At 40.0% G+C, this 18,848-nt stretch overlaps 1 protein-coding gene across 1 annotated transcript in view; it reads left to right on the top strand.

The window, feature by feature from the left end:
• The first annotated feature begins 758 nt into the window (after positions 1-758).
• HSD11B1 (hydroxysteroid 11-beta dehydrogenase 1) overlaps positions 759-18,848 on the top strand; it is a 30,271-nt gene continuing 12,181 nt past the window's right edge. The window contains exons 1-4 of the mRNA XM_054474744.2: positions 759-975; positions 1,775-1,905; positions 2,695-2,806; positions 2,929-3,114. Of these exons, the coding sequence (XP_054330719.1) occupies positions 888-975; positions 1,775-1,905; positions 2,695-2,806; positions 2,929-3,114 (517 nt within the window). The 5' untranslated portion in view covers positions 759-887. The remainder of the gene's footprint in view (positions 976-1,774; positions 1,906-2,694; positions 2,807-2,928; positions 3,115-18,848) is intronic.

Raw genomic sequence — 18,848 nt, 5'->3', positions numbered from 1 at the left:
ACTTGCCTAATGCTAGTTCTTTTTTCTTCTACATCAGGTCGCCTCTTCCTACCATCTTCTCCATGTTTCTTGTTGCTCTACAGCATTTACAAGACCCAGTTTAATAGTTTAGTGCCTTTTTTGTCACTCATTATTTCGTCTTTGTTCTCTGTTAAAGTAATAGGTGTACGATCCGTTGCACTTGCCTTAGAGTCTTGAACCAGTCTTGGATTTCCCGCCATCTGGGTTCTGGCTGGCTTGCAATTTCTCCTTTGATGTAATACTTTTTCATTGAACTTGAGTGTGGGGCTTATAGAGTTTCTTTGCTTTCATTATTTTTTCCCAAAATGTGCACATTTTTTTCTTAAGCTTATTTTGCTGTTTTGTGTTGTTATTTTTAATTGCTTCCCACTGGGTGGGGAAGTAGGGGGACTGAGAGTGAGATTTCGCTTGAGTTTGGCTCTCCTTGCTATTACTCACATTTCCCCCCAGAAGCCCTACATGCACTCCTCTGTCTCTGTCTTTGACAAATCATTATTGAAAGATCATTGATCCCTGGCGTAAATGGTGTTAAGAGTAAGATGGACTCGGGTAGGGATGCTCAGGAATCCAGTCCTGTACAGTCATGAGCTTGGCCATCTGGAAGTCTCCTCTTGCTCAATGAAATGGAGTAAACATTGTCCATTATGAAATCCACCACACAGGCTGCCAGGGACGAATGGGATCCCACCCAAAGCCAATCGCTGCTCTGACAGGGAAATTGGCTAGCACTGCCTGAGACTACTCCAGCCTCCCCCGTCCCTGATGTCACAATTCAGAGGCTGCTGCCTGCTTAGGAGGTTGTAGAAAGCTCTGTAGGTTCTCTCTCTGTGTGTCCTACAGGAGTCTTCAGGCCAGCTCCCTGTCGGATGGCTTTTATGAAAAAATATCTCCTCCCCATTCTGGGGCTCTTCATGGCCTACTACTACTATTCTGCAAACGAGGAATTCAGACCAGGTAAGTACCCATGCGTCTCATTTTGGAGGAATAGGTTTAAAAAACACAGGGGTGCTTGAGTGTTCCTGAGGACCAACATGTGTTCTTGATCCTCAAAGCTGGTGAAAATGAGGGAACCCTGAGGTAAGATGGTATTTTTGTGTCCTCCAGCTACAGGCTGTGGGCAGGGGGGACTGTGTAAGAAGGGTAATCGTGTAGCCAAAATCTAGCCAAATAGGCCATGCTTTATTTGGCACCCTTAATGGAAAGCAGTTTCAAATCTTCTACAAAAATGAGAGTAATACCCAAATTCACAACTCAGCAGCTAATTGGGCTCTATGAAGAGACTGATAAGTGGGAGGCAAAAAAAAAAAAAAAAAAAAAAAAAAAAAAAAAAAAAAACTGGAGATGATGACTACATAGAAGTGAGGGAAAATCCCTGGAATTTCTATGAACACATGTGTTTTGATTCCTTGTTAAATGTACTTTCAATTGAGCAAAATTGAAAGAGTCCAGAAATGTCTGGAACTCCAGCATTTTAGCTGAACCATGACTTTTCTGGCTTCATCCTATGATCTCTTTCCATGGAGGTTTTTAGAAATGACAGTAGGGAGGCTGTCAGCCCAAACCTCCCACTTCAGAGCATGTTTATGAAAGACCTGGCCTGTTCCCACAGTGATTTACACAGTTTGTGACAAACTGATCTCGGCTCATAACCTTTAAGTTACAAATTGAGATAAGCCTGCCTATATCCAGAGAGGGAGAAGGAATTTTGCTGCCAACTTGGGTATGGTCCTCACTTCCTTTTGGGGTTCCCCAGAGATGCTCCAAGGAAAGAAAGTGATTGTCACAGGGGCCAGCAAAGGGATTGGAAGAGAGATGGCTTATCATCTGGCGAAGATGGGAGCCCATGTGGTGGTGACAGCGAGGTCAAAAGAAACTCTACAGAAGGTGAGGGTTCTATGCCCGCAGATACATGTACCATCACATGCTCAGATGTGTTCTTATATATGCTCACATACACACAGAAGCTAGCATATCGCAGATCTATATACAGATGCACATGCACACACACAGACACTTAATTTTGCGCTCTCATATATAGATTCAAACACCAAAAAACCCACAGGAATATAAAAGTATGCATTTAAGCATTCATTCTTGTGTGTGTGTGTGTGTGTGTGTGTGTGTGTGTGTAATATATTCTGCAACAGAGTCCTTGAGCTATATATGCTCACAGACATGCCTAGTCACACACATTTACACATGGAACTACAGATACATAGGGATGTTTTCAAAAACTGAAATCCCAGTACCTGCTCATGAATACATATCCTCATACCCATGCAGACTCCCAGACACATGCCCTCTCATGGACTCACAAACCCAAGGATGTACAAACATTCACAAACCTAGAGCTACCCACATAGTAACCAGCAACTACACTCATAATGCCTTCAGAAATGCCTATTCACAGAAGCCATCAGCATAAATCATGAACTTAAACCCCAGCACGGGGATGATTTATCCATTTGAACCCCACCATGTTTCAGAAAATATTTCAGACAGAGGACGATGATCATGAGGGTTATATTAGTCAAAACACACACAAACATACTTACCATTTCTTACCTAAACAGGGCTGTGAGCAATCTCTCATTTAAGCCCCCCATTACTTCAGAGACTACCCCCCAAAAATCTGCAGCTAAGACTGATGCCATTTCTGCTGTATCACTGCAGGTGGTATCCCACTGCCTGGAGCTTGGAGCAGCCTCAGCACACTACATTGCTGGCACCATGGAAGACATGACCTTCGCAGAGCAATTTGTTGCCCAAGCAGGAAAGCTCATGGGTGAGGCTGTTTCTCTTCCCTCCACCTCTGAACTTTGCCCTTGGGTCACCAAAGAGCTTTTGGGAGGAGAATGGGAAAGGTATCAACCCCAGATGATTTCTTAATATAGCCATCTCTTGCAGGAGGACTAGACATGCTCATTCTCAACCACATCACCAACACTTCTTTGAATCTTTTTCATGATGATATTCACCATGTGCGCAAAAGCATGGAAGTCAACTTCCTCAGTTACGTGGTCCTGACTGTAGCTGCCTTGCCCATGCTGAAGCAGAGCAATGGAAGCATTGTTGTCGTCTCCTCTCTGGCTGGTGAGTGGGACAGGGACATATGTGGAAGGTAGAAGAAAAAAAATGCCAGGGATGATGCTAGGCTCTGAAGTAGACATAAATTTTTATCAGTTTCCATACAGAGAAGTAATGAGGGATTGGTCAAGGTAGGTGGGCTATAAAATTCTTTTAAGTAACAGAGAAAAAGCAGTAGCTCTGAGCGCTCATTGGAAGACTGAATTGTTTTCTACAAAGTAAAGTCAAAGGGACTTGAGGGGCTGCTGGAGGTACAGCCTGTACTGGTCCTAAGGGAGAGACCTAGTTACAATATTAACTTGAAGTTGAAATGTTCATAGTAATATTAAACAAAAGCTGATTAACAGCTTACTCATATGCATGAACGAGCAGATGTACTGATAAGAGACTTGTAGGCGGGTGATTTGTGGACTCAATGAGAGGCATGCATCCTGAGTAAAGGAGACACTGTTACAAACTAGTAACACCATAAAAAATGAAGGATTGGTCAAGGTAGATCGGCTACAAAATTCTTTTAAGTAACAGAGAAAAAGCAGTAGTTCAGAGTGCCTATTGGAAGCCTGAATTGTTTTCTACAAAGGAAGGTCGAAGGGACTTGAGAGGCTGCTGGAGGTACAGCCTGTCCTGGTCCTAAGTGAGAGACCTAGTCACAATGGATAAAAAGGACTTTGCTTCCTCTATGACCAAAAGCCATAGGTTGGTGAAGTTATGTAAATGTGAAGGTACAACTGAGAAGTGAACTATTTTAGCAACACACAGTTGTCTGATAAGTGGGCTAAGCTAAAGCTAAATAAAATGAACAACGAGAAAAAAAAAAAAAAGATGAACAGACCTGCCTATACTGGGTGTATTCTCCAAAATCTGAACATGTTAACATGAAAAGATCAATTTAAACAACCAGCTGGGTAGGGAGGAATTGTGTCCAGAGAAATGGTCATGAAAAGATCTCTGTGGGATCAAGAGAGGTCCCTGGTGTTCTGGATGGTGGTAGCATCAGAAGCCATCACCAGTAAAAAAAATAGTGAGTTCCCAGCCTGGGACATTTCTAGGCCCATTTTTATCATAGATCCAGGAGACAAGTTCCACACATCTTTGTTGATTAGTCAGTTAGAAGGATGTGGCTGGAAAGTGCAAACACCAGGATCAAAATCCGCCATCTAAATGTAGTTCCTGGCAAAATAAAAACAAATAACCTAGAGGACTCTGTAAACTGTTAAGCACTTCACAAACATTCTTATTGAAATTAATAGCACCATCTGTATTGTAAAGAGTTCTCCTTTCTGGCCCAGGGAAGGCCTGCATAGTGATTGGATAAAGGGGCAGTGTGTCTGTGCTACCCGCCAAACAGAGTGATTGATATGCATCCCGGTGCTTCCCAGACAACACACACTCCCCACCCCTCCCCAGACACAGACTCTCTCTGGGCTGGAAGAAAGGGAGAGCTTCCAGATGCATACTGAGTGGGAGGGTGCTGGGCACATCCCCAATCCATCCCAGGGCATTGGCCAAAATCCTCACATCGGTCATGATGTAGGTGGCTTTAATGATTTCAGTTGATTAACTAATACATTCACTCTAGGCAAAGGATGTATTTCACCTTTGACAAATGTAACTTTCTAGAATGTACCCACGATCTAAATGTGCTCAGAAGGACTAAGAATTACTGTTGAGCCCAAGGACGTGATGAAATTCTGATAATCTCTGTTTCCCCATATCTCCTACACTTATTGAATGACACTTGGTAATTTCCATGAACTCTGAGAGATGGGAAATCTAGCTGGATGAGTATCTTTGATGTTTATTGCTTGTGTAGCCAAAAGATTCCAGCTTTTTGGCCTTGAAACCTGTCTACAAACTTGCAAAGTACAGGCACATTGCTGTCTTGCCGCAACTGAAGGATATTCTCTGCTTTATGATGTATTCTTTTAATCAGTCAGTAAACATGTTCATTAATCCTTCCTCTTTAAAATCTAAACTCTATAAATATGGGATGCTAAACATCAAATTGATCTTAAGGTCAGCCAAACAGTACTGGGATGGAGTTTTAATCATTTCTTCTAGGGAATACATTAAGTTGTTTATTGAGTTTCAGTGATAAAGAATTGTTTTTATCCACAATGCATTTCTGGGTGTTGCATTACATGGGAATACTATACTTCTAATATGTTCCTTAAAGGCTTGGTTACCTCTGTAGCATTAACAGAGACAATACTGCTGCTTCTGGGAACCTCCTTGTAGTCCACATCTATCCACTATTCACCACCTTTTCTTGGCACCTATTGAGCAAGTTTCTTGTATGTGTAACATCCTGTTACATTGATTAGCCTCCTCTCCTTCCACCACTTGCTAGTTAGGATGTAAATTCAGCTACTGTAACGAAGACCCGAATTTACAATGGCTTAAGCAAATCTAAATTTATTTATCTCACACAAAACATGCTGGATAGGCAGTCCAGGGCTGATATGGTAGTTCTGTCCTATGAGGCTGCCCAGGAGGCCTTCTATCTCAGAACCACCATTCCTAGAGTGCTTGTTTACATCTACATGTCCAAGATGGCTCATTGGCATGTCTGATTCTAACTCAAGAAAATGAAAAAAGAAGGATACCACCTGGAAGGTGTACACTTTTCTTCTGCCACAGCTGGCTGCAATTGTTATCTTTATTCAAAGGGAACATGTGTCCAGCTAAAAATCAGGAGTTCTATTTCTGTAAAAGACACTGACATTGATAAACAACTAGCAATCTCTCCCACATCACCCATGCTAAAAAACACGTAAGACTAGAAAAAAGTATACCCTCCAGGCCATCCCACATGTGAACCACACACACACACATACACACACACACACACACACACACACACAAAAGACTCATTCCCTCTCACATTCAAGGTCCATCACAAAAAACAAAGTCCTTCCATCAGGCAGTGCGTGCAGGGGACAATAGGGTAAGAGAAAGAATGGAAAGAGAATACCTAAATAGCATTTGTGAAACAAACCAAAGTAGAAATATTAATACTGAATTTGACTAAAAAAAATCACTGGAGTGGGCAAAGAACATTTGAAAACATCTGGAAAAACGTTTATCTGACATTAGTCAAAATAGGCCATCTTAGGTTCAATATTAGAAAAGTAAAGTTGGTTTCATTTTCGGGCTCCTGGGCTTGGTGAATCCCATCACTGAGGCGTGTGTCATCAGTTGCACACATGGCAGCTAGAACTGAGCATCTAAGGCCATTTCTCCACCCGCTTTATGCCCCTGAGAGGAATCATGGACAAACCCTGTCTTCCTCTGCTCCCTTCTCCTCTCAAAATCTACTTAGCCCCCTACCTCCTATGAAGTCTTTTTCAGAACTCACCAGAGCCATTTCAATGTTTCTTCTTTGTCTTTATCTACTACATTTTGGTAAGTTAACTTTAGAAATCTTTAGAAGATTAGAAAGTTTCTAAAGTTTAAAGTTTAGAAACTTTAGAAAGAGAAAATCATTTCTCTTTTTTGGGTTTATTGGTAATCCAAATACTGTTAATACTACTCGTAACTACTAATAACGCAAATGTTAAACATACTCGGCAAGCATACGTGTAGGGATAGTAATCCTTCTGGATCAAGGAAAATGCAAGGTATATTTTGAAGTGAAATTGGACATCATAAAAGACTCAGTTGCTTTAAATATTCAAAATGAAAATAGATCAGAAGGAATAAAAGAACCTTTTCAATAACCTTTGAATCAGACTTCTCTTGAGAAGCTCCATAAGTGTCTCCAGTTAACTATTCACTTTTCTCCAAGTAAATCTTTTTAAAAAATCAACTTTCCCTATATATAGATAGTCTTATTCAAATGTATTCCTTTTCTGTTTTACTCATTCGCAGCATTGTTTCATACTGTTTTTTAATGTACGTGTGCAGTCTTTCAGGCACTTTGAGTTGACTAGCCGGGGGCAAACATTCATAAGACAGTGCTTTGTGGGAAAACTCAAACTAACAGATGAAGTCACTTGCTGGATCTTAACCTTTTGTCAGTGGAGGTCTGCCTGTGTGGTCTAAACCTATTTCAAAAATTCAACATTATGAAGTGGGGGAAAAAAAAACAGGTTTTTCAACTACACATATCAACTAACAGGACTTGGAAGACCTATAATGATGTTTTGCATAGACAAGGATATACAGATGTTAATGTCATCCCCGCCTTCAGTTCTGGCATACCCACTCCTTCCTGAAAGGTGGGCCAATGTCTCAATGTATGGCTATGCCTCAGGGTATTGGGGGCGGGGGGAACCCAAACTCCAGATTATGAACAGGCCTCAGAACCAGAGTGGAAAGGGGTAATTTATCCCTCGCCACAGTTGTTCTCATTTTTCTAAGAAAAGATGCCTCTTTACCCTTAAATCCAATTACCTCAGAAATAATCTTCAGGAACCAGGATTTCTGAGGTGAGTGGAAGTGTTTATCCATGTGAACGTAAGCATTTACATGAGGGATGGGGAGTGGCAACAGCTGCACAGGGTTGAACTGTGTGGTATGCAGAGGCGAGGTATGTGTGTATGTAGACGTGTCATCCATAGGGCCTATAAGAATGCCAAGAAGGAGATCAGAGTAAAATCAGCAACCTGGGCATAAAAATTCCAGAAAATTTATTCTATAAAATATAATCATTGTTGTCTCAATTTAAGAGATCGTGTTTGGGCAACATTGTGAGGATTGAGACAGAATCTGCTAGATTTATTTAGGAATTCAGTTCTGCATCGGCCCCAAAAAGAAAGGAGTGGGGGAGATTTGAAAGGGAGGAAGACTCTTTGATGAAGACAGTGACAATTTAGTGCAGGTTGAGAATAATATAATGCTACCCGTAATTATTGTTGCTTCATGTTCTCTTCTGGAAAGGCTAGGCTGAACTTAGGTAGTCGAGGTTACTTATCCCTGCTAGACCACAGGTTTCATTCAAGTGCACTTGTGGATGGAAATAGCAAGGTTCTACCATCATTCGTATCTTTATGTTTCCTTACCAAGGAGTTTGAGAAGGCTTACAACAAATACATTCTATTTGGAAAAACACAAATAGAAAACTAGGTCTTAAGGAAAGGAGAATATAAATGTGCCCAAATTAGACTCAGTATAGATCCTGTGCTTAAGCTTCAATATTGGCACTTGAATTTCTTAACAATAAGAAAAAGAAAAGAAAAAGGACAAGATCAGTATACAGCCAGCACTCTGTATGCCTGGGTTCTACATCTGTGGAGTCAACCAAATGTGGATCAAAAAAAAAAAAAATGGGGGGAAATAAATTAACAGAGTTCTAATAAGCAAAACTTGAATTTGCCACATGCTGGGTACTATGTTGAATTCACAGAAATGATATAAGGCGTAGGCACCAAATTAGGTATTATAAGTAATCTAAAGATGATTTAAAGTATACAGGAGGATGTGCATAGGTAATATGCAAATACTACATCATTTTATATATGAGGGACTTGAGTATCTATGGATTTTGGTATCCACAGAAGATCCTGGAAACAATCCCCCTTTGAATACTGAGAGATGACTGTACTCAGAGCAGGAAAAATGCATGATTCTTATACTCATTTAATTGTTTATTTTTTGTGTATTTTTTAAAGTCTAGGTCTTTATTTGTCATTTTGTCTAAGGTAATTTGGAAATATGTACCAGAAGCCTTAAGAATGTTTCCTTTGGCCGGACACAATGGTTCACGCCTGTAATCCCAGCACTTCGGGAGGCCAAGGCGGACGGATCACGAGGTCAGGCATTTGAGACCAGCCTGGCCAAGATGGCAAAACCCCGTCTCTACTAAAAATACAAAAATTAGCTGGGTGAGGAGGTGGGTGCCTGTAGTCCCACCTACTTGGGAGGCTGAGGCAGGAGAATCACTTGAACCTGGGAGGTAGAGGTTGCATTGAGCCGAGATCGCAGCACTGCACTCCAGACTGGGGCAACATAGTGAAACTCCATCTCAAAAAAAAAAAAAAAAAAAAAAAAGAATGTTTCCTTTATTTCACCCAGTCTAAGTGCAAGAATATATCAAGGAAATAGCTATTAAATTAGTCACAGATTTAGGTACAAAAACATTTGTTGTAGGATTTTTTAAATTGCAAAACACTGGAAGTAACCTAAATGTCTGGCAGTAGGAAAATAACTAGTTGTACTATATATATATATTTGTATCTGTATCTGTATCCATAGCTATATCTATATCTCTGGAAGGACATTTTCCAAAATATTAGCATGATTATATCTAAACTATAGAACAATGAATGATTTTTATTTTTAGCTTCATATTTTTCTTCATTTTCCAAATTTTCATTGTGTGTGTGTGTATGCATGCATGTGTAACTTTTATAATCATAGAAACATTTCAATAAGTTGTTGGGAGTGTTGTTTTTTCCATTGCTTTGTGCCTCTTTTCATAACCTTTTATGAGAAATTCATTTCAGAAATTATTTGCTTCTTGCTGTGCTTCCTTCTTTTGAATATAATCATATACACCCTCAATATCTTCAATGGATTGGTTCCAGGACCTCCCACAGATACCAAAATCCTTGGATGCTCAAGTCCCTTGTATGAAATGGCATAGTATCTGCATATAACTTAGGCACATCCTCCTGGACACTTTAAATCCTCTCTAGATGACTTATAATACCTAATACAATGTAAATGCTATGTAAATAGCTGTTATATTGTATTATTTAAGGAATAATGACAAGATTTTAAAAGTGTGTACGTGTTCAATACAGACACAAAATTATTTCCTGAATATTTTCAACCCATGGTTGGTTAAATTCACAGACGCAAAACCCATGGATACAGAGGGCTGCCTGTATTGATTTCCATAAGTAGAAGTTTGCTTAAGTACTTCAAGAGGAATGGTCGGGGAGAGAGAGCAGAACTTCATGTCTGAGAAGTTCATTCTATAAACAAACTTGAACAAGTGCTTCCCAAACATAGTCATTCATTCATTCATTCAAAAAATATGCATGAGGGTCAACTCTGAGTCAGGTACTATGCCGGATGCCAAGGCTATGGCAGGGAGCAAGAAGGCCAAGGCAAGATACCTGTTGTGCACCCACATTCTAGTGTAAGCCAAGTTGTTACTGTATTGTTTATAGTTGTAAAAACAAACAAACAAAAACTAGAAACAACGTAAGTAGCAACAAACATAAAACAAACACTCTAAGGGATAAAAATCATGTTATAGATCTATTGGAAGGGTTTTTATTTCTTGGTATACAAAATAGTAGTATGTTTTACAACTGCTTGCCTCTGAAAGCTGTTGAAACACAGCATTTTACCCACAGTGACTAGGCTGTGCTCTCCTTAAAGGCAGGCACATTGTTCATTCATCTCTGATTCCCTGGAGCTAACAAATTTTGCAAATAATCAACACATTCTTCTTGAATGAACAAATGATAAAATGGCTTGCTAGTACCTGGATTTCTGGCTTCATGTCTTTCCTTAAATTGTGTTGGAGACTCACAGTCATATTTTCCCTCCATATTTCCTTTCTGTTTCTAGGCCTTCGTGTCAGGGCTTCTTAATAAGGATACTATTGGCCTTTGGTGAGGGACAATTCTTCATTGTGTGGGACTGTCTGATGCATTGTCGAGCATTTTTTAGCATCCTTGGCTCTGAATAATTCAATCTAAAGGCCACTCATAGAGGCCAAGCAAGATAGGCATCTTCACGGGGGAGGAAGGTGGCAGCACAGATTGAAAAACTTGAGCAGGATGGGACAGGTTTGTGTCACAGAACAGGTTTGGGACATCAGAGACTGAGTGAGATGAGGATGGCATTCTCATGTGGGGCAGCAGTGGTGGCCTAGTGTGAAGTTTCAGAGCCCAAGTGGGCCAAGGAGGCTATTCATGTGGCACCTGGCACAGGGTATCAGAACTAAGGGGGGTGATGAGGGCATCTGCAAAGGGGCCTGCCGTGGGCAGCCCGACATAGGGTGAAGAAGGCATTCACCAGGCATTCATGTAGCCTGGCACTGGGGTGTCAGAACCCAGGTGGGATGAAGAGGCCAAATGAAGAATGATCACATACAGGAGCATTAATCACATAAGTAACACATATTGCAGATCTTGGAAGCCTCAGGTTCTCACTATCAATGTTACAAATATGAAAAGGAAGAAAATGAGAATGAATCCTCTAGTGTTGGATTGCAATTGGAAGTGTGGGTATGAATTAATAATTGTTTAATATACAAGGACAGATATGTAAATATAGATGTGTGTCTACATATACATGCATGTATTCACTCACTCTGATCACTGACAGGACCTGGGAGCACACTTGGTGCCCAGATCTTGTTTTCTAAATATCGTTCTCCACTAAAACAAAAAAAACAGAAAAAAAAACCACCAAGGCTTCTTAGAGAAATGATTTATTCCAGGGCAGTGGCAAGAAAGGTACAAGATAAGCCTGAAAATCTTGTTCTGCCAGTAAGTACAGAACTGCTCAAAGGATAATAGGCACACATTACTAGGACACAGAGGCTAACTTTAAAGAGATCCCACTAGCCAAACCTAGAACCATTGGGGCATCAAAACAAATAATAGTATCAGATTATCACCCATTGCAAAAATAGGAAATAAGTCCATGAAGTCATAAATAAATGCATGAATAAATAAATTAAGAGAGGGGAAGGATTTTTCATGAAGTGGAAAGCCAACTGATACGAAATGATGAACTTAGAAAATCACCATTTGGTAACCATAATTGTAATAATTCAGCCAGGAAGCAACAAAGGATGCTAAAAGTAGTGGGTAAAAGTTAAACAAGGAAGAGGGTATTTACATAGTCTCAAAGTACTACCCTGTGCAACAACAACCAAAAACACCACAAACGACCTGATTCAAAAATGGGCAAAGGATATATGACAGACCCACAGCTAACATCATACTGAATGGGGAAAAACTGGAAACCTTTCCTCTAATAATTGGAACTAAACAAGGATGCCCACTTTCACCACTCTTATTCAACACAGTACGGGAAGTCCTAGCCAGGGCAATCAGGCAAGAGAAAGAAACAAAAGACATCCAAACTAGAAAACAGGAAGTCAAATTTTCACTCATTCACATGACATGATTTTATAATCAGAAAAGCCTAAAGGCTACACAAAAAAACTCTTATAACTGATAAACAAGTTCAGTAAAGTTGCAGTATACAAAATCAACATACAAAAATCAACAGTGTCCCCATATGCTAACAGCGATTAATCTGAAAAAAAAAAAAAAGCCATTTACAATAGCTACAGAAAAAAAACAAAACAAACGAACAAAAAAAAAACACCTAGGAATGAATTTAACCAAGGAGGTAAAAGACCTCTACAGGAAAAACTATAAAACACCCATTAAAGAAATAGAAGAGGACACAAACAAATGGAAATATATCCCATGCTCATGGATTAGAATAATTAATGTTGTTAATATGACCATAATACCAAGAGCAATCTATAGATTCAATGCAATTCCTATCAAAAGACCAATGACATTTTTCACAGAAATAGAAAAAAAAATACCTAAAATGTTTAGGGACCCAAATAGCCAAAGCAATCCTAAGCAAAAAGAACAAAACTGCAAGTAATACATTACCTGACTTGAAAATATATTAAAGGCTATAGTAACCAAAACAGCATGGTATTGGTAGGAAAATAGACAAAACAATGGACAAGAATAGAGAACCCAGAAATAAACCCACGTATTTACAGCCAAGTGATTTTCAACAAAGGCACCAAGAACATGCATTGGGGAAAGGACAGTCTCTTCAATAAATGGTGCTGGAAAAACTGAATATTCATATGCAGAAGAATGAAACTAGATCTCTATCTCTCACCATATACAAAAATTAGTGCCCAACAGATTAAAGACTTAAATGTAAGACCTGAAACAATGAAACCAGAAGAAAATGTAGGGAGAACATTCCATGACATTGGTCTAGGCAAGTATTTTATGACTAAGACCCCAAAAGCACAGGCAAAAACAAAAATAGACAAAGAGGACTATATTAAACTAAAAACCTTCAGCATAGCAAAGGAAACAATCAACAGAGTGAAAAGACAACCTGTTTAATCGGAGAAAATATTTGCAAAATATTCATCCGACAAGGACTAATATCCAGAATATACAAGGTACTCAATAGGAAAAAAAATAACTCAATAGGAAAAAAAAACTATCTGATTTTAAAATGGGCAAAAGACCTGAACAGACATCTCTCAAAAAAAGACATAGAACATATAAATGGTTAACAAGTATTTGAAAAATGCTCAACATCACTAATCATTAAGAAAATGCAAATTAAAACTACTATGAGATATCATCTTATCAAATTGCTGTTATCAGAAAGACAAAACAGCAGATACTAGTGTGGATGCAGAGAAAAGGGAACTCTTATATACTGTTGGTGGGAATGTAAATTATTACGGTCACTATAGACAACAGTTTGGAGATTTCTCAAAAAACTAAAAATAGAACTATCATATGATCCAGCAATCCTATTATTGGGTATTTATCAAAGAGAAAGAAAATTGGCCAGGTGAAATGGATCATGCCTCTAATCCCAGCAGTTTGGGAGGCCAAGGTGGACGGATCACTTGAGGTCAGGAGTTAAAGATCAATCTGGCCAGCATGGTGAAATCCCGCCTCTACTAAAAATACAAAAATTAGCCAGGCGTGGTGGCCTATGCCTGTAATCCCAGCTACTTGGGATTATAGCTACTTGGGAGGCTGAGACAGGAGAATCACTTGAACCCAGGAGGCAGAGGTTGCAGTGAGCCAAGGTCGTGCCACTGCACTCCAGCCTGGGAGACAGGGTTAGACTCCATCTCAAAAAAAAAGAAAAAGAAAATCAATATATCAAAGAGATATATGCAACTCCAGTCATTTGCAGTAATGTGGATGGAACTGAAAGTCATTATGCTAAATGAAATAAGTCAGACACAGAAAAGCAGTGCATGTACTCACTCATATGAGGGAACTAAAAAGGTTTATCTCATGAAGGTAGAGAGTAGAATGATAGTTAACGGAGACTGGGAAGGATGTCAGCGTGTGGGCAGGAGGGTGAAGAGGGGTTGGTTACTGATTACAAATATGCAGTTAGAAGGAATAATTTCTAATGTTCGATAGTAGAGTGACTATAGTTAGTAACTATGTATTGTACATTTCAAAATAAGTGAGGACTTGAAATGTTCTCAACACAGAAATAATAAATGCTTGTGATGATGGATATCCTAAATACCCTTACTTGATCATTACATATTTTATGGATGTAACAGAATATCACATGTACCCCATAACTATATACAAATATTACTTATCAACTCAAATTTTTTAAAAAATTCAATGGGCAAAGGACTTGAATAAACATTTTACCAAAGAAGACAAACAAGTGGCCAGTAAGCACATGAAGAGATGCTAAACATCATTAATCATTAGGGAAATGCAAATTGAAACTACAATGAGATACCACCTCACAGCACTAGGATGGCTACTATCCCCCACAGCCACAAAAAAAAAAAAACAGAAATAGCAAGTATTGGTGAGAATGTGGGGAAATTGGAATGCTGTGTACTGTTGATGGGAATGTAAAATGGTAGAGTCACTATGAAAAACAGTATGGTAGTACCTCAGAAAATTTAAAATAGAATTATCATGTGATCCAGCAATTCTATTTCTGGGTATATACACAGAAGAATTGAAAGCAGGAGGCCAGGTGTGGTGGCTCGTGCCTGTAATCCCAAGGTGGGCGGATCACCTGAGGTCAGGAGTTTGAGACCAGCCTGGCCAATATGGTGAAACCCTGTCTCTACTAAAAATACAAAAATTAGCTGGGCATGGTGGCAGGTGCCTGTAATCCCAGCTTCTCAGGAGGCTGAGGCAGGAGAATCACTTGAACCCGGGAGGCGGAGGTTGCAGTGAGCCAAGATCGCGCCACTGCACTCCAGGCTGGGTGACACAGTGAGACTCCATCTCAAAAAAAAAAAAAAGGAAAGAAAAGAAAAGAAAAGAAGGCAGGGTCTCAAAGAGATACTCGTATATCCATGTTCACAGGAACAGTATTTGTAATAGCAAAAACACTGTATGTTTCACTATTAGCAACCCAAGTGTCTATCAGTAGATGAATGGATAAGCAAAATGTAGTATGTATATACAATGGAATATTATTCAATCTTTAAAAGGAAAGAAATTCTGACACATGCTATGACACGGCTGGACCTTGAGGACATCATGCAAAGGGAAATAAGCCAGCCACAGAAAGAGAATGAACCCTCTGGTGTTGGTTTGCAATTGGAGGAAACTCTATGATTCCACTTATATGAAGTTCTTAGAGTGGTGAAAGTTATACAAAGTTGAAAGTAGAAGGGTGGTTGCCAGGGGCTGGGAAAGGAGAGAATATGGAGTTATTGTTTAATGAGTATAGTTAGTTTTGCTACGTGAAAAGAGTTCTGGAGATGGATGGTGGTGATGGTTGCACAATAATATGAATGTACTGAATGCCCCCGAACTGTTTGCTTAAAAATAGTTAAGATAGGCCCCGGTGTGTGATGTTCCTCTCCCAGTGTCCATGTATTCTCATTGTTCAACTCCCACTTATGAGTGAGAACATGCAGTGTTTGGTTTTCTGTCCTTGTGATGGTTTGCTGAGAATGATGGTTTCCAGCTTCATCCATGTCCCTGCAAAGGACATGAACTCATCCTTTTTTGTGGCTTCATAGTGTTCCATGGTGTGTATGTGCCACATTTTCTTAATCCATTCTATCATTGATGGACATTTGAATTGGTTCCAAGTCTTTGCTATTGTGAATAGTGCCACAATAAACATGTGTGTGCATGTGTCCTTATAGCATGATTTATAATCCTTTGGATATACACCCAGTAATGGGATTGCTGGGTCAAATGGTATTTCTAGTTCTAGATCGGCTGGGGGAAGGATAGCATTAGGAGAAATACCTAATGTAAATGATGAGTTAATGGGTGCAGCAAACCAACATGGCACATGTATACCCATGTAACAAACCTGCATGTCATGCACATGTACCCCAGAACTTAAAGTATAATTTAAAAAATGGTTAAGATAGTTTTTTTTAAGTACCACCCGAAAAAAAAAAAACTTACTGATTATGATGGGGAAAAGAGTAATTTTACAGAAGAGAAACCTGATAGACGGCACCTGATTCAAATGATCATGGTTTATTAACATCACCAGTAATGGAATAAATTGAAAATGTGTATCACTTGATGGGGTGCAATGTGAAGAACAAAAGTTACTTCTGTGAACCTGCCAAAATGCATAACCTGAATCAAATCATGAGGAAACACCGGATAAATCCAAACTGAGGGACATCCATCAATAGCGCACTGGTAAATGTTTAACAACAAGCTATCCAGAGAGGAAGAATCAAAAGCCCTGATTTGTAGCCTTTCTGTGGAATCAACACTCCCATGATGACCATATCCACATGACATTCTCTTGCTTGCAAAATTTATAAACATTTAACCATCAGCTCTCACAATCTAGTACAAGCCAGCTTCAGCATATCAGCTTGTACAGAATAACTGGCTGTACTCTCCAACAGTGCCAAGGTCATGAAAATAAAGGAAAGACCAGAATCATTGCAGAGCAAAGGCAACTGAAGAGTCATGACAACTAAATACCAACACATGATCCTCGATTGGATCCTTTTGCTATAAAGGATATTATTGGCACACATGACAAAATTTGAATAGGGTCTGTGGATTAGATAACATGGATATGTCAGTGTTACTGTACTGGGTTGAATAGTGGCCCCAAAAAAGATATATCTACATCCTACCTGCCTGAACCTGTGAATGCAACCTTATTTGGACAAAGGGTCCTTGTAGATGTAATTAAGTTAAGGATCTTGTGATGAGATCATCCTGGATTAGCCAAGTGGGCTCTTAATCCACTGCCAAATGTCCTTATAGAGTCAGAGGAAGAGAAGACACAGACAGAGAGAAGAAAAAGCCATGTAAAGATGGAAAGTAGAGATTGTGACGTAGCCACAAGGAATGCCGGCAGCCACTAGAAGCTGGAAGAGGCAAGAAAGCACTCTCCCTCCGAGTCTTTGGGGGGAATGTGGCCCTGCCAACACATTGATTTCAGACTTCTTGACTCCAGCTCTGTGAGAGAATAAATTTCTGTTGTCTTAAGCCACCCAGTTTGTGGTAATTTGTTATGACAGCCCTAGGAAACTAATAAATTCCCTCATTTTGATGACTGTATTGTGATTATGTAGGACAGTGTCCCTCTGTGTAAGAAATGAACACTAAGTATTTGGGGGAGATGGGACATGAGGTCAGCAATGACCTCAATTACAGCTATTACCCTCAAATGGCTCAACAGAAAAAAAAAATAGGTTGTGTGTGCTATTCTTGCAACTTTTCTTTAAGTTTAAAATTATTTCAAAAGCAAAAAAAAAAAAATCCCCATCCTGGGAGTCCAGTGACTTGGAGGACATATGAAAGTGAATTCTGTGGGGCTTTTTCTGGGTTCTTCAGAGATACCCTGCAGGAGACACCACTGCTGCCACCCATTCCCCCTGCAGTTCCCTCTGTGTGAGCAATGCCTTCTCTAGCTCATTATTTTCAGTTCAGCTTTCTCCTCAGTTCCTAGGCCTCAATCAGCCCAGGCCACTTGGCCCAGTCTACCCCACCATCCCTGGGCAGGTGACCCCAGGGCAGCCCCCATCCACAGGATCCACATTGGGCCTCTGGGAAGCCAATCCTTGGACTACATGGTTGATCCCACAATGCACTCAGCTTTGTTCTCAAGCAAGGGCAGTTCCAGCCCTCCCTGTTGCCTTTAGACTTTAGATGTGAGTCAAATTCCAGTCCCTGAACTCCAGGGTACATACTAAAAGTTCTCCAAATAATGCTGTTGAGGCCCCTCTCATATGGCCTAAGTGGAGAGGGATGAAACTGCCCTGAGCGTTGGTGGATATAGGCACAGGACACTGAGAACTCTCTCTTATCCAAGGGTGATTTAGGCTAGGCACAGGTGATTAGGCAATGCAGGCAGAACTGGTTTGGGCCCACCCTTCAACTGTGGATGTTCCTCAAATCTATTCTTTTATTCTTGCCTTAGAAGATGTGCTGATACTCTGAGACTTTAGGAAGAACTCCATTTCACATCCCGTCAACAGGCCCCATACCTTGCATGGAAATATTCTTGCCAAAGTCACCTTGTGAAATTTAGTAAAAGTTTTATCTTATTTATCTCTGTTACATTTTTGTGCTATTTCAACACCAAATGCTCTTTCCTAGTGATCAGCCAAAACTTTGCCCTGGGTTTTCTCTGGCCACCTTAACTGTCCCCTCTCAGTCTCTTAGGTTTCTTGGCAATTCTCCAACCTTAATTGTTGGTTTCCTCAGGATTTTTCTATCCTAAACTCTCTTCTCTTTTCACTCAACACACTTTCCCTGGATAAATCCATTCATTCCATTGCTTCAATTATCACTGGATTGTGGGATGTCTCAATACTTATGATGACACCTCAGGTCTTCTGGGGTATGGAGAAGATAGGTGGATTTATCTTGAGAGCCCAACTCAATCCAAACAACTAAAGAGTTTAGACCATGAGGGTCTCAACTGAGAAAGGATTTTTAGGAAGAGCTGGGAAAAACGGGGGGCAGGATCCCAGATGACTCTCTGGCCTTGAAGCCATTTAGGCCTGATGCACTTCAAATTTGGCCTCATTCATTTGCCTGGGGTTG

This window comes from Pongo pygmaeus, chromosome 1 (genome assembly GCF_028885625.2).
Source record: "Pongo pygmaeus isolate AG05252 chromosome 1, NHGRI_mPonPyg2-v2.0_pri, whole genome shotgun sequence".
Lineage (NCBI taxonomy): Eukaryota > Metazoa > Chordata > Mammalia > Primates > Hominidae > Pongo > Pongo pygmaeus.
The sequence above is the reverse complement of the archived record's forward strand: the minus strand, read 5'-3'. Positions and strand labels throughout refer to the sequence as shown.